This window comes from Talpa occidentalis, unplaced genomic scaffold, assembly GCF_014898055.3.
Source record: "Talpa occidentalis isolate TD23 unplaced genomic scaffold, MPIMG_talOcc4v2.1 talOcc4.16, whole genome shotgun sequence".
Classification (NCBI taxonomy): Eukaryota; Metazoa; Chordata; class Mammalia; order Eulipotyphla; family Talpidae; genus Talpa; species Talpa occidentalis.
Window position 1 is genome coordinate 13,828,598 of NW_023601653.1, and position 16,948 is coordinate 13,845,545.

The window sequence follows — 16,948 nt, forward strand, 5'->3', positions numbered from 1 at the left end:
CCAACTCCTAAAAAACCTTTCACCTGCGATTCACCCATCAAGTCAGAACTCAATCCACTGGAGTTGAACTCAGTGATGGAGAAATACCTAAAATTAAATGTCAGAGAAATATTCCATAAAACTGCACCTCAAGACTTTCAATTGTATTTTTAAGCATCTGGCTGATTCTGTAACATCTGGGAGACTCTTTTAAGGTAAGCAAAAGAGGGCCTCCCCGGTGGCGCAGTGGTTGAGCTCTGGGTTGCGAAGCTGCCCGCAGCCTCTGCAGCACCGGTTCGATCCCCGGCTGCTCCCCGGCCACCGGAGGAGGGTCCCACATGGCGCGCAGACCTCTCCTGCCGCCCGCTGCTCCCGTCAGCAGTGTACTTCGGTCCTTCTGCCTGCTCTGCTCCCCGCTCTGGCTCTGGTGAATTCTCTCACCCTCCCGCGCTTCTGACTGTACCCAGTGCTTGTATAAATCAATAAAATCAATCAATCAATAAATAAATCTTTAAAAAAAAAAAAAAGGTAAGCAAAAGACATAGGCAATAACCAGATTCCAAAGTGAGTATCTTCTAATCAAAATAAAACTATGTGAGAAAGTGAGCAGAAACACCCAAGAAAAAAAGACAGCAATGAGAAGTAACTAAAGGAAATGGAATATAAGTAAGCAGAACTCCCTGGGACATGCCTTTGCCCATCCTTGGGTCTCATCCAGAACAGACCTCTGGAAACATTTAGATACAATTATAAAAATGCAGACCCCATTGCTAGCAATGTTATAGTGCCAAGATGAGATAAAACATGTTTCCTTCCTCAGAGCATCCAGAACCTTATTTATATACTGTTGGTTTTTGTTGACTCCTTGAAAATTCTTTACACTCACCCATGTTAAGATAAACAGAACTTTTCTCCTTCAATGAGTAGTGCGGTGTTTAGTCATTTCAACAATTTAAATGGAAACAACTGCATCTCAAACGCTGGGTTAATTATAATGTTTTTTGATGCCTTGAAGTTTTCAGAACATTTTCCCACACAGCCCATTCGATCCTCCCAAATGGCTGTGAAGTGAATGTCCTTGTGAGCCCCATTTTACAGCAGAGAAAACTGAAGTTCAGAGAATCTCAATGGCCTCTCAGTTCTTCTTTTTCAATTTAATTGCTTATATTCTCTCACTTTCAGGGAGTTTCCCCAGTCTCCCCATGCTAGGTGAGCAGGGACTCACTGCACTGATGTCAGGTATGGGAATATAAGGCTGTGCCTTCTCCCGTCTGTCTACTAGAATGCTTTTCTATTTAGTTGGTTCTTGAAATTCTGTGATTTTTCGAGTTCTTAAACCACGTGGCAACTTTACCCCTTGCTAAGGTAGATGCAGATTTTAGTTAACATACCACCTCCTACCCGATTCACTGTGTCAAACTGTGGGAAGCTGTGGACTTTGTCATTATTACCTTTTATTATGCACTAATTACACAAAGACCCTGCCTTCTTCATTCATTAGAGCAGTCTTTCTTAATCCACTAAATTAATATTTGACCAAGTTTCCTGGCATGCAGGATCACCCACAGGAAGGGAGAACTCTCTCTGCTAGGTCACCATGCCCTTCCTATGTGTGGCCTGAGTTACCGATGGGCGAGATTTCCATGTGTCTGTGTTAGGGATGTGGCACAGCAAATGAATTAGAGAGTCTTATGAAGTGATTCCAGCCCCAGTTCTATAATTCCATTCTGTCCATTCTATAAGTCCAACTCTAATTCTTTGCTTCTTTTCTACAAGGATCAGCCTAAGAAAACAGAACAAAACCATACCACCACCCTCCCTCCCATGTCCCCATGTTCCCAACACACAACTTAGCCTTCCTTTGAGTATTTCACTTCATTTTGAGGAGAAATCACATTTGTGCTATGTAACAGATGCCTCCCAGTAGATTGCCAAATCTTCAGTCCACCTCTCATTTTAACAGATGATTATATGTGAGTTCTACCTACTTTATGTGAGTCTGTCATTTAGCATCAAAGCCACTCATGTTTTCTGCTTCTCCAGTACCTCAGGGGACCACTTGGTATGATTTCACTGAATGTAGCAAATTTACAACCCAGAAGTGCAGGGAAGTTAATACCCCCAAAGATCACACTCAACCAATGGAACCAGAGACCAGTTAGTAACTATCCCTTGTGCCCAGCCCCTCAGTGGAACATTCTACTCTATTCCCAGTGCCATCAAGCTCCTGTTGACTATATGATATTTGAACTCATCTCATCATGGTTTTCCCTCTTTCCCTGACTCACCGTCGTGGTCCTTTGCTTCTGCTTCCTGGAGTGGCTGTCACTTAAATAGCCTGATACAAGTCCTTGCACAAGGTTCTGCTTTTCATAGTAACCATTTATGTGAGAGAAAATGCCTCCCCTTGCCCTTAAGCAAAGTCTTTGTGGAGTGAGGGTTCCACAACCTTTTCTAAAAGAAGTTGAAAAGCCTCATTCAAGAGGTCATCAGTGTCTTCAGTACCCATCAGTTAGTGTTCATCAATATTTGTTGACTAATCTTCATATCACTTTCCTAATATCGTAAGGTTGAGATTTACTTATGGTCTATACATAAATGTAAATGTCCCCCAGGAAGGGGACATACCTGGGCCACCTTAAAAGTCACATCATGTCCCAGGTGACATGAAGCCAAGTCACCACTTCCTGATATGACAATGGGGCCACTTTGTGGACTCAAATATTAAAACTGGGTGAGGTCCTAGAATTCCCATTCTGTAGTTTCCTATTACCAATGCTGGTCAATAAGAGTGAAGGTTCTAGAGCCAGTTCTCTAGACACTTTCTCACAAATAAATAAATAAAAATAAAAGGACAAGGTCGTTTCAAGTCCATTCAGACTTTGCACCTTTGACTTGGTATTTTCTCTGCCTAGAGTGTTCTCCTTGGCTTCTTGTTTTTGTGTCTCAACTCAATTGTTAACTCCTCAGAGACCTTCCCTGACCACAACCATTAAAACAACACCATCCTTCCAATTACTCTGACACCATCTTTTTTATTGATTTCATAGCACTTACAACTACCTGATATTATTTTTGTTTACTTATTTGCGTATTTATTATGAGTCTTCCCTCCACTGGGATCTTGCCTGTCTCATTGCTTTATTCCAATGTCTAGCATGAAGTTAGTGCTCCACATTTGGATGGAAGAAGTGAGAGCTAGTCATATACCAAACCATAAACCTCATTTGCCTTTGTTGTAACATCAGAATGGCTGTTTTAGATTACAAAGTTAGACCTTTGGAAGAGTCCAGCTCTTCCAGCTAGTTGAGGTAACACTTCCAATACTCTGGGATGTCTCCAGATCCAGGAGTGGTGACTAAGCCTTGTGAGTTACTCATCACTCATCAATGGGCCACCATCTCCTTATTGGTACTCTCCACCCTAAGCACAGGGTAGAAGGTCCACAGAATCTATCAGTGTCTTCAGGATACACAAAAAAGATGGGGAGAAGGAATCAAAATGTTCTTCATTCTCTATTCTGACATACCTTTAACTCAGATGTATTGAATGGAATAAAATCAAGGCCTTAGGGAAAAGAGACATGGAAAAAAAAAAAAACTGCTTCAAGCTGACTCTAGAACTTAATGTGGAAAAGGAAAAGGACCTACTATCTCTTGTGGTTCATATTAGTTTAGCAGGAGAGGGAACCAGATGAAGAATTGGGGAAACTCTCCAGCCAGGAATAGCAACTGTGCATGGCAGCTCGTATATCTTGTGCTACATATTCTCAGAACACTTAAATGAAGTGTTAGGAAAGTGGGTAAGAAAATGGATCAGCACAGGAGACATGAGATAAAGCAACAAAGAAAGCTTGAGTCATAGTGCTTCCTCAGCAATCATTTTCAGATGCTTTTAACTTGACAGGACCTTCACAACTTTTTATCTGTTCTTGCTTATCTTTTTCTCTTCTTGGCTGCAAAGGTAAACCTTCACCTGATGTACATGTTTAAGTGAGCTGGTTTGTGTTGAAAAACTTTACACTTCTTTCACTAGGTACAAATTGGAGTTAAATGGATTAGTTTAATAATGATGACAGCAAAATTCACATTTGCAATCTTAACATGTAATCAAAATTCCAGAGCAGGAAATGAAGTTTTCACGTGAAAAAAGAAAAACCTTAGATGGAATTTTCCTTAGTCTAGGATATGCACCAACAGTTCTAATATTTCTTATCAGGAGAGCAAAAAGTATAAAAATGTCTGTAAAATAATTTTTAAGGACTCTTGGAAGGCCACACCAAAAGAAGATGATCAATTGGCTCAAAATAGAGAGCTGCCCTTGACAGCATCCACAGAATAAAGAAATGCCAATGAGGAAATCAGATATAGCAACTATGTTTAAGAACTGGTATTTCATGCAAATGGCCAACAGGCATATGAAAAAGTGTTCAACATCACTTGTAATCAGGGAAATGCAAATCAAAACTATAATGAGATACCATCTTACACCAGTGAGAATGGCACATATTAAAAAAACTAGCAACTACAAATGTTGGCGAGGTTGTAGAGAAAAAGGAACTCTCCTGCACAGCTGGTGGGAGTACAAACTGGTCCAACCACTGTGGAGAGCTGTGTGGAGTTTCCTCAATCTGTTAAAGATGGAGCTTCCATATGATCCAGCAATTCCACTCCTAGGTATATACCCAAGGGACACAGAAACATTAATTCAGAAGGGCACCTGCACCCCTATGTTTATTGCAACACTATTTACAATAGCTAAGCTTTGGAAACAACCCAAATGCCCAAAAACAGATGACTGGATCAAGATGTGGTACATGTACACAATGGAATATTACTCAGCAAGCAAAAAAGATAAACTCATGCAATTTGCAGCAACATGGATGGAGCTGGAAGGGATCATGCTCAGTGAAATAAGCCAGAAAGACAAGAAAAATACCAGATGGTCTCACTCATAGCAGAAATTTAGAAAACCTAAATAAGGGACCAGGAAAAAGACTAATTATAATAAAATCAAAATCAACAAGCAACTATAAACCAGGGACACACTACAGGGGAAATAGAAGGGAGTAGGATCAAAACAAGGGTGGTGGGAATTTTATGGGGACTATAACCAAGATGAAAATGCCTACATTGTGCAAAAAATGAAAAATTATGTAAGAAATATAGAAAATAATTTTTTTAAATTTTTTTTAAAAACTGGTATTTCAGATAATTACTGCTGCTTTCAGTGTCTCTAAGAGTTACTGATAAGCATCTTTCCCTCCCTAAACCTCTTTTCTCCTTCCTGTCTATTATTTATTACTTGATTCTATTTATCAAGTGCATTAAGGATTAATAAAATATGGTCATGGCCCTTGAATGCTCTTACATTGTATAAGGACAGGTAAACACATAAACAGGTAATAAATATAATGATCTCTTTTTGGAAATGAACTGATAAACCATTACACACTGAGATGTTAATGACTAGTAGATAATAGCATAAGCTGTTAATTAATCTCTCCCAGGAATGTTGTGTTGTTTTTTTTTTTTTGACAAAACAAGGGATCATACCTTCACATAATGAATTTTGTAAAATTTTTCAAGTGTTTGAATTTTCAGTCATAGTTTACCATGGCTCACATGTTAGTCTAGCATAGAAAACTGGAGACATCCAAAGGGAACTATTTTAAGGGTGGCAGAATATGTTGCTGCCCCACCCAAAATATTGCCCCTGCTCTCTTTGCTGATGTTCCCAATTGAAACTCTTTATAATGAGATGGTTTTTAATAAATGCATAAAGTGGAGCAATATATCATTTTATAGTGCCATCTAGTTACAGATCTACTGAAAAGACCTTAGTACAGTTTGTCCTCAATCCAGCTCAAATGACTAATCCTGACACATGCCATATATCCCCAGGCACCAGAAGGATAGTAGAAAGGAAACCTGTGGTAGAGCTATAACCTAAGTCATCTCGATCTTTAATAGGTATACTATTAAACCATAAGAATCATAATTTCATACTTTAGTACATGCTATAATATTAGAACTGGCCCTCAAGCAGGAATTCGTTTCTACTCCCAGGTCTGTTAATTATCTAGCTCCACGGCCTTGGACGAGTCGCAAAGCTCTCTGAGTCTTGCAGTATTCCTCTATAAAATAATGAAGACTAATAGGCTCAATGAATCCAAGGTCCGATCCACCTCCTGCCATTCCTGGTAACTAATGTTTATTGAGTACTTAGAAGGGACAAAAATGTTTTCTGTTGCATTTATCATCTGGGCTTTTTTCTCATGTATTTCTAAATTGTACTTTGCTTTTACTTTAATGTTCAGATGAACTTGAAAACTTACCAAAAAAACTGTCAGAAAGAGAGAATTCGTCCATGCCAGGTAAGTGAGAGTGCTCGATGAGATTCATTTTGGATCCCATCCAAACTTTTCTATTTGAGAATGCACCTTTGTTATGGTGGACTTCACAGAAAAACCCTGAAAGGCAAATAAATAAATAAAAAGGCGGGATGGTGGGGAAGGAGCAAGCTAATTTACAGAAATACTAAGGTTTCCTTTGTAGGCATTTTGCCATAATCCTTCTCTACCTGTCTGCTCTCAACATTTATCATTTTTATCTCATTGGGAACTTACCGATGTCCCAGATACACGTTTTCAGAAGAGTATTCTCTAATTTATCTGGAAAAACACTTGTATGATTTCATTTAAATTTTAGCACTTTGGAGACTGGGTAAGACATGATGATATTTTGGTTACGCCTTTATTTCTTTAACACCTAGAAAAAAAAATCAATGTAGAGGCCTTGAATAAAAATAAGATGAATCAATGATTTATTGTCTTAAGCTTTATTGTAAAGTTGAACAGGTCTTCATAATAAGCTCAGGAATTTTCTTAAGTTGAGTAGACAATGTGTCAACAGATCAAAAATTCAGAATGTAGTCTCCCAAGATTATTATTTTTCCTTTTAGGGACATTTTCAAGGGTTTGCACTTGTACTCTTGGTGATATATTTATCTGGGATGAAAAGAAGGGATGGGGGGGAAATGGCAAATATAACCAAAATGCCACAGTTTCATCCTGAGATGTCCACGATGAATCCAAAGACCCAAGAGAAGCAGTGTTCACCTTTAGTTCTATCTCTAGGTCTCCTCTTCAACTTTCCTGCCTTCCTTTCAGTATATCTTTTACCTCCCCAAAGAAGTCATTTAAAAAGTAAATAATGAAAATGTGTAAATTCCTAGGCTGTTTTCTGAGGATGATTTTCAAACATTTTTATCCTGTCTCCACCAAGAAATCATTCTGTTTACAAATAAATATTTATATGTATTACTCAAGAAGAGAATATAGAGTTTTTGTTGGACAAATATTTATTTCATTAGAACTTCCCCACTATTTGTGTCTCTATTTCTTTCTCTTTCACTCAGTAGAATGTTTCAGCATAAGCAGAATTAAGTTTCAGATACATCTGGTCCAGGTAAGGTAACCCACCAGATTGCATTCATTCACTTATTCATGCATTTAATAAAAATTTGGGAAACATTTTCAATGAGCAATAATCACACCTTGAATAAATTTCATTGGCTACAATATTGTCACTGCACAAAGCTGCTTTTATTGAGCATTTATTGAGCAGATATTCTAAACTAATCTCTGTGGTGAAACTCTGAGATAAAATAGTGAAAAATCCTCCATAACCCATGACAACAGCTTAATGAGAAACAGAGACATTAAAAAATAATCACACAGGGCCTCCCCAGAGGCACAGCGGGCTGAGTGCAGAGCTGTGAAGCTGTCCGCAGCCTCTGCAGCGTGGGTTTGATTCCCAGCAGGCCAGGGAGATACCCACAGGACATGGCAGACCTCTCCTGTCTTGCCCACTGCTCCCCTCAGTGGTGTTTTCGGTCCATTTGCCTGTTCTGCTCCCCACTCGGTCTCTCACCCTCCCACCCCTCTGGCCTGTACCCCAGTTCTGGTATAAATAAAATAACTTTTAAAAAATCACACAAATATACAGATGATTACATATTGTTATGAAGCTGTAGAAAATGAAGATCAGAATGCTCTAATAGGTTTGGATTTGGAAAATGTGAAGAGACAGGGAAGTAGCTGATGCAGGATGTGTCTCAAGGGTAATTTTTAAAGACAGGGATTACTAGGGAATATCTAAGTTAAAAAGAAGACAAGAGAGAGAGGTTGAAGAAACAAAAGAGAGAGAGCGCCTCCCATGAAAGAAAACCAACTTTTGTCCACAGGGGAAATGCAGACACAACTGGGTTCACCTGGTGAGCCAATGGCATGGCTCCACCAATATCTGCTGTCCAGCAAACCAAGAGACTTGTTGGAAGAAGCTCCCTTGTAAAGCTAGAGGATCCAGGAAACATAAGCCTCACCCTAGTCATTAGAGGAATGTTTAATTCTCAATGTAGTGCAAGGTCTGACTGCCCCATGTCAGATTCAAGAACTGTTCCACCATCCTGAGATGAGAAAGGAGATGGTTATAAATAAAAATTAAGTCTGGAAATATTGACATATAAGGTAGACCCTTCTAACAAGATGTACATGTAGGAGAGACACTATATTTCAAATCTACCCTCACCCTCCAACAGCTGCCACATATCACTTTGGAACTTTGATCCCAAGAGGACTCAGGTCTATCTGGGACAGTTGTGAAATAGTAGCAGTGCCCAAGCGTTGCTGCAGCACATGGAGAAGTGCTCGGGAGAAGCTGTGATCACCATTTGAGCACTTCTTTCTCACATGGCACCAGAGTAATGGGAGAAGTAGTCAGAGCCTACCTGATTAGACAAAAAACATGGAGCCCCCCCAAAGCACTCCTGAAATACTGGAGCAAAGCAGGGATCTGTAGATGCCTAAGGAATAAAAAAAGTTGAATTGTTGCCACGAATGGGGCTTCATTTATACTCAAGCTATTTGAGGACTTGGCGATTCAGGTTTTAATATGTGTATATGAATTGTGTTTGCATATATTTAATGTGCACATATTAATATACATGATGGTATATAATGATAATAATTGTGTATATGTGTCTGAATATTGACTAATAAATGAGTTGAGGAGCCTCCCTGGTGGCGCAGGGGGTTACTGGAAGCCTCTGTAGCACGAGTTCGATCCTCGGCCGGCCAGGGAGCAACCCCCATGGCACAATGGACCTCTCCTGACTCTCCTGCTGCTCCCCTCAGCAGTGATTTTCAGTCAATCTGCCCGTTCTGCTCCCCACTCTGTCTCTGTTGAATCCTCCCAACTTCCCGCACCTCTGGCCTAGATCTCATTTCTTGTATGCATAAATAAACAAATCTTTAAAATAAAATAAATGGGTTGAAAAGACACCCCCCTCACACACACACCCACACACCAAATTCAGGCAACTATTACATGAGAGAAGGTTTCTCCTGTCTTTGGAATAGTAAATTTCACAGTTTCTCATAAAAATAATTCCCAGGAACCCACAATAAGCAGAGTCAGGAATTTTTCCTAATATTCACACCAAGATTTACCACTGTTACTTAAGACCCAATTTTTCTGGTCTTTTACAAAACAGATTTTAATTCTGTGACTCTTACTTTGAGTTTTCATCTATATTAACTTCTTTTCACATTTTTAAAAAATTTACAATCATGTTCATCAAGCTCCCCCTTATTTCTATAGCACATTACAACTCTCTAATATATTCTAGACATACTCACTTCATTTTAGATTCAGATCATATATTTTACTTTATATGTCCATATAAACTTGGCACCTCCCATCAAAGTGCCTGTGATACAATAGGCCCTCAAGAAAGGTTGGCTGAATTAAATGATTTGTATTAATATTTTTCCTGCTTAGTTCTGGCTAATTCCCTGCCACTTGGCATACTCTTTCTGGAGAAATAGCACAAGATAAGAATTTCATTCTCTTATTGACACAAAGGTCTAGGACATAATTTATCACTTACCCAAATGAAAACCCAATTCCCCCAATCCCTGAATAACTACCATTAGCAGGAGGTGCCCCTGTTTAACTAATGACAGAGCCCTCCAGTATACAGGCAGTTAGCAGTCTATTCATGTCAGTTTTGTTGGATTTATAGTTCCTGAAAGGGCTTTTGAAAAAGGAAACTTGCATGTTTGAAATGGTAAAACAAGCACAAAGTGAGCAACTCAAACAAATATACTGAAAAATATCTTCCTTCCTTCTCTGTCTGCCATTTCCCTTACAAAATACAATTGCAATGGCCAGTTTCTTGGGTAACCTTCATATTCTTTGCCCACTCTAGGAACTTACACACTGTACGTTAAGCTGGATTTGGCATATGCTTGCCTGCAGACCAAAGCTGACCCACTGTGTGTTTTTGTACAGCCTGAAAGCTAAGATTCCTTGTATCTTCACATGATTGGAAAAGCCAAAAAAAAAATGTGAAATATAATATGAATTTCAAATTTAAATGTTCATAAATAAAACTTCTTTGGCATAGTCACATTCATTTGCCCATTGGCAGGCTGTATGTCTTCTTTGGAGAGTGTCTGTTTAGTTCTGCTCATTTTTTGAATGTGTCATTTGTTTTCTTTTTGTTGAGTTACATGAGTTCTTCATAGATGATTAATATTAGTCTCTTGTCAGATGCACGGTGTGCAAATATTTTCTTCCACTCAGTAGTTTGTCTGCATTTTAGTTACAGTTTCTTTGACTGTGCAGAAGATTTTTAGTTTGATAAAGTCCCAGTTATTGATATTCTCTTTTGTTTTCCTTGTTGTTGGGGACTGTATTAGTTTTTGTTTTGTTTTTTTAAGCTTACTCTTATTGCTTTCTATTTTTTATTTTTTTTTTTTATAAATGTGGCAGAACCACTTTATTTTTTTTATAGAGGCATGTTTATTTATTTATTTGTTTGTTTGTTTTGTTTTGTTTATACATGCACTGGGTACAGTCAGAAGTGCGGGAGGGTGAGAGAATTCACCAGAGCCAGAGCGGGGAGCAGAGCAGGCAGAAGGACCGAAGTACACTGCTGAGGGGAGCAGCGGGCGGCAGGAGAGGTCTGCGCGCCATGCGGGACCCTCCTCAGGTGGCCGGGGAGCAGCCGAGGATCGAACCAGCACTGCAGAGGCTGAGGGCAGCTTCGCAACCCAGCGCTCAACCGCTGCGCCACCGGGGAGGCCCTGCTTTCTATTTTTAGCCTATGGTACAGGTGAATTTTCTCAAAATTGCTTGTTGAATACTTTTACTCTTCCCTGAAAGACACTGCAGAGGGGAGCAGTGGGCAAGACAGGAGAGGTCTGCTGTACCATGTGGGTTAGCTCCTGGCTGGGGATCGAACTCATGCTTCGGTGACTGCAGAGAGCCTCATAGCACTGAGACTTAACCCCTTGTGCCACCCAGGATGCCCCACAAATACACATTCTTAAGGCTTTGAGAAGAAAGTAACTCCTTTCCACAATCTTCCCGGACAACCTAACCAGGCCTGATGAGGCACCACCAAGCATTTTCAGTGACACAGAGAGATCTACGTTCAAGAAGTTTGTTCTAAGGAGAAAGTGAGATGGAAGGGTAAACAGTGAAAGATGGAGAAAAATGCATGGAATTTATTGCTGAAGTGAGATAATCCAGGCACACAGCAGAGTGGTCTCTGTAGAGACAGAAAGGAAGGGGCTGAGTAGGGCTTACATACAGGATAAGGGGGCAGAGGAAAAGCCTGATAATGCCAAGTTTAAGTCTTGAGTATTTGGTGGAAGCAGAGACAAAATGTTTGTTTTACTTTATGTTTATTTGGATGATGCTCTAACCAAACCCTTAATTTAAGGACCCAGGAATAATTTCAGAAATGGTATGCATTGTTTGTTTTTAATGTGATAAGACACATGGCAGCTAGGACTCCCACTTTCTGGTTATCAGTTTTTACTTGTTTAGATATTGTGTGTCACAGAAAGTTCATGGTGTGTGGAGCGGCTCTGATTTAGCAAAAACCACTTGCACATGGAGGCCTTGGTAAGCCCCAGCTCCAATTAAATCGCTTGGACTCTGATCTAAAAGAATCTCAGCTCTCAAAAGATGAAGATAAAAAACTGGTTATATGGGCTGGTTCCCTGTGAACTCTTCACACCCAGCGATGCATGTTTGGTGACATATTTCTCAGATGAATATAGTTGTTCATGTATTTTGAATATCATGCACTGTATTTTGGATATCAATATATTCCATTCTTAAGGGCAAGCAAACCTTTGTCATTTCATTCCCAGGGAAAGCACTAGATTCAGCCCAAAGGCTGGAAGAATGTTCCTTTTTTTTTTTAAAGATTTATTTATTGGGCCTCCCCGGTGGCGCAGCGGTTGAGCGCTGGGTTGCGAAGCTGCCCACAGCCTCTGCGGCGCCGGTTCAATTCCCGGCTGCTCCCCGGCCACCGGAGGAGGGTCCCACATGGCGCGCAGACCTCTCCTGCCGCCCGCTGCTCCCCTCAGCAGTGTACTTCGGTCCTTCTGCCTGCTCTGCTCCCCGCTCTGGCCCTGGTGAATTCTCTCACCCTCCCGCGCTTCTGACTGTACCTAGTGCATGTATAAACAAAAACAAACGATCAAACAAATAAATAAATAAATATTCTTATGCCTCTATTTAAAAAAAAAAAAAAGAAGAATTAGTATAAAAAAAAAAAGAGATTTATTTATTTACGTATTTATACAAGCACTGGGCACAACCAGAAGCGCGGGAGGGTGAGAGAATTCACCAGAGCCAGAGCGGGGAACAGAACAGGCAGACTGACGAAATACACTGCTGAGGGGAGCAGCGGGCAAGACAGGAGAGGTCTCTCTCGCCATGTGGGACCACGGCTGGAGAAGGGGGATCGAACCAGCACTGCAGAGGCTGCGGGCAGCCTCGCAGCCCAGCGCTCAACCTCTGTGCCACCAGGGGAGGCCCTGGAAGAATGTTCTTAAATGAAAAATGAAAGGAGTTCTAGGGAAAAATGTTTATATGTCTAGGGCAAAAATACATATATAGGACAAATAAATCCTTCCTAAATTCCAGAGAGATTTAAAGGACAATGTGTGTCCAGTACTGACCACAGGCCAGGCAGGATGGTCTTGAGCCAATATAGCCATTGTGACCACATCATGCGGAGGATGGTGTTCAAAAAACCCAGATGGGGCCTCCCTGGTGGTGAAGCAGTTAAAGTCTCAGGGCTATCAAGCTATCACCAGCCACTGTGGCATGAGTAAAATCCCTGGCCAGGTAGCTACCTCACATGGCGCAGCAGACCTCTCCTGTCTCACCCGCTGCTCCCCTCAGCAGTGTATTTTGGTAGATCCACCTGTTCTGCACCCCACTGTGTCTCTAGTGAATCCTCTCACCACCCTGCATTTTTGGCCTATACCCCAGTTCTTGTATGCCTAAATAAATCAATCTTAAAAAAAAAATAAAAATTAATGAAACCCAGATCGCCTTTATTACTGTCTTGGTAACCATTGCATTCCTATTTGGAGATGATTAAAATATCCACCATACTATGAGCCCATACTATGTGGCAGGCTCCACGCCCTGTTATCTCAGTTAATCTATAAGAAAACAAGTAGGTGATAAAATACACACTTTATAGACAAGAAAACTGAGGTTCAAAGAAGTGAAGTAACCTTTTCAAGGTTGTACCATTACTAAGAAGCAGAGTGGGGGTGTAAATCCACGTCTGCTATAAAGGCACTCCTGCCCATGCAGCTGTCCCCACTGAGACTGTGACTAGCCATTTATCAATCCCTAGTGAGACCAAATTGGCAGTTTTGTAAAGTCTTGTCTGCCTAAATCATCCAGCATGAGCTGTTCCTATGTACAAATTGATTCAATAAGCCTATACAGGGTTAGCTGTTTATATAATTTGGATTCTTCTCAAACTTCTTTTGCTGTTCTAAAATATTCATCAAAGGTGTATTTCCTTTGTGGGTTGTATATTGAAAATATATAAACTAACCAGAGTTCTACAATTTTTTGAGTTTCTATGCTCTCTTGGAGGGGCCCGAACAACTCACTTTTATTTTCAATTAGATGTAAAATAAGCACAAGGATGCAGACTCCATGAACTTGCATGCATATACCCCTTGAATTTTACACCCTGTGTCCCTCACTTTCTCACTGTTGTCCCAGCCCTGCTTTTCAACTTCCTTACCTAGCCTGTTTTTCCAATAAACTTTTGCAGCATTGGGTACCTCTTCTTTGTAGTGCTTGTCACAATTGACATTCTACCTCTGTTTTTGTGGTGAGTTGGTAGTTTATTTCCCCCATTAGACCCTCAGCTCCAAGAAAGCTTACAATGGTTCTCCAGTGCCTAGCACACTGCTAGGTACATTAGATATACCATAAAATACATGAATGAATTAATAAATGAATGAATGATATGCTTTATCAGAATCACCTTTAGAACCAGTCTGGTTTGAACCATAGAATGATTGGTGGATTGAAATGTACAAAAACAATACACATAAGAGCTGAAAACCCATATCCATATTTTTTGAGACAGAGTTCTTTCTGCTGTGGATATGTCAAGCTAATGCTGTGAGCTAATGCCCTGGACATTTTTAGAAGTCCTAGATGCAAGAGTCTACAAGACACCCTCTTAAGTTTTTTGACCCCTTAGCAAAGGATCTTTCAACCACATGGTTCAATATTTACTCTGGGGCCATTTCTTACTTTAAGTATCTTATGCCAGACAGAGAGGCCAGCAATGCAACACAGTCTTATTTTTTAACACAGCATAACCTGGACCCTTTGTATTGATTGAAAATGTGCCTGCAAAATGAACAGTTCCTTAATTCATCTCTCTCTTGGCCTTGATCAAGAGTTTGTATTTTATTCTAAAGGAAAATTACTGATGGGTTAAGCAGGAGTATGACTAGGAGAGTGAGTGAATCTTCCTGAAGGTAGAGGACCAATTCTTGAATTTAGTCTTAAAGGAGTAGCTATGAGACTAGGCAAAGGCATGCAGTGGGGACGGCTCTAGGCAGAGAACAGCTACTGACCTATGGTGCAGCAGGACTCCAGGCTCCATGTGAATGGATCCAGCTCTCATCAGGAGAGAAAGGTCACCTATCCAGTGCCAGGAAATTGACTATTTCTTTATTTGAGGGTGGCGGTGGCGTGGAGATGGAGAATAAAAGTTTCTACCTTGCAATATTCTTGAAAATAAGACAGGTGTATCAAAGATTTTCAAAATTATGAACTGATAGGGAAAATATAGACAAACACACTCACAATATTCATGAACTTAGAGATCGACGACTTATTAAACAATAAACAGGAAAAGATAAATTTAACTAAAATCAAGAAGACAGAAGTCAAGATATTGCAACGAAGCTAAATATATGACACAAACTGGGAATTAAATGTTTACAACATAAATAACAGTAAAAAAAGCTTATTACAAACAATACATAAATAACTCTTATGAACAAGAACAGAATGGATAAACAATCAAAGGGAGTAATTGGCAAAGGACATAAATAGGAATTTCAACAAAGGAGAAATACAAGTGACCAATAAACATACAAAACATCTGAAAATAATCATTAAGAAAATGCACGTTAATATGATTAGATACTATTTCCACCTAACAGATTATCAATTTTCTTTTTAAGTTGGAGAATCCTGGAAGTTGGAGAAGGTGTTGGGAAATATGTATACTCACACACCGCTAGTGGGGTGTAGATTTTAGTCTTTTGGGAGGGCTTTTTAGTGAATGATAGTGGAATAAAATGCCATTCTTAGGTTGCCAATCATTAGGTTTCTTAAATAAATCTTTGCAGTGTGCACAAGGATACACATTTTAGCATCACTACTAATGGTGAGAAAGCAGAAACCACCTAAACACCACCAGCAGTGAAATGGCTAAGCGCATGGTGCTCAAGCTACAGAATCAAGTCCTAGGCAGCTGTTGAAAGAACTGGTATTTTTATATGTAGAAAGAGGAAAGTAGAGAACAGGTTAGTTAATTTCAAAATAGATTTTAGACTCGGTGATAATCTTAACTTCTTATGAGATGAATGCAATAAAGTAAGTCAGTTTCTGGGGATAACTAACATTCCCTGAGCCCCATTTTGTTAGTTTTATACAGAGATGCCTACAACAAGCAGGCACATTTAGGTTCTCTGGGAGAGAGGTTTATTTCAACAATTTTAGGATTGTGCTGCTTGTTTGCATGTCAATGAAAATGATAAGTTTCTCTAAGAAAAGCAAATACAAAATGCAGATTTTTTTAAATTGATAAACTTTATCTTTCTAAGGCAGTTTTAGGTTCCCAGAAAATTTGAATGGAAATTACATTTGTTACCCTACAAATGCACAACCCCCACTATCCACAGCTGCCAGAGTGATACCTTGTTACAATTGATGAACCTACATTGATTGACACATCATTATCACCCAACTTCCATAGTGTACATTAGGCCTCACTTTTGGAGTTGTATATTCCATGGGTTTTAACAAATGTATCATGACATGTATCCATTAGTGCAGTATCACACAGGATAGTTTCATAGTTCTAAAAATCCTCTGTAACATGCATAAACTTTTAAATACCTTATCAAGCTAGCCCCTTGAAGTCTAATCATGGCCTCAGATTCACAGTCTGGACTCTGGGAGAGCAAAGATGCCGCACACAACCACTTTGGAGTGACATTTCTCTGCCTTCTCAACCCTGGACTACAACCAGCTTTTATTCCTTACGGTCTATGCTGGTGCTGAACTGGCATCTACATTGAGAGTTTCTGTAGCTCTCTAGAAAGTGGCAACAGATGATTCTGAGTTCCAACAGGGACCAGCTGAGCTCTGGAACAGTAGACTTTCCTCTGAGCAACTACATCCCCCAGTAAGACCATTCTCTCCATCAACCAGAAAATTACCCTGTCTTCCAGATCACCCCTGCCAGGGCTTAAAACTCTCAATCTATGCTGTTTTCTCCTTTCCTTCGAACCTATGGCATTCATTTAAGTATAAGAGATCCA

At 39.9% G+C, this 16,948-nt stretch overlaps 1 protein-coding gene and 1 non-coding gene across 7 annotated transcripts in view; both read right to left on the bottom strand.

Annotated features, from left to right (window-relative positions):
- The window catches only part of NR1H4 (nuclear receptor subfamily 1 group H member 4), an 85,497-nt gene that overhangs the window by 42,820 nt on the left and 25,729 nt on the right, over positions 1 to 16,948 (bottom strand). For 2 of the 6 annotated variants that reach the window (XM_037513794.2, XM_037513792.2), the window contains exons 3-4: positions 6,608 to 6,749; positions 6,317 to 6,451 (exon numbers count right to left, since the gene is read on the bottom strand). The exons of 2 other annotated variants lie outside the window; for them this stretch is intronic. In XM_037513794.2, coding sequence (XP_037369691.1) covers positions 6,317 to 6,395 — 79 coding nt within the window. In that variant the 5' untranslated portion in view covers positions 6,396 to 6,451; positions 6,608 to 6,749. Of the gene's footprint in view, positions 1 to 6,316; positions 6,452 to 6,607; positions 6,750 to 8,769; positions 8,790 to 16,948 lie in introns of those variants that run through there. 2 more of the 6 variants (XM_054696105.1, XM_037513793.2) reach the window with 2 other exon arrangements.
- Positions 7,440 to 7,581, bottom strand: LOC119248543 (U4 spliceosomal RNA). Its single transcript, XR_005125966.1, has one exon. It is a non-coding gene; the product is annotated as a U4 spliceosomal RNA (small nuclear RNA).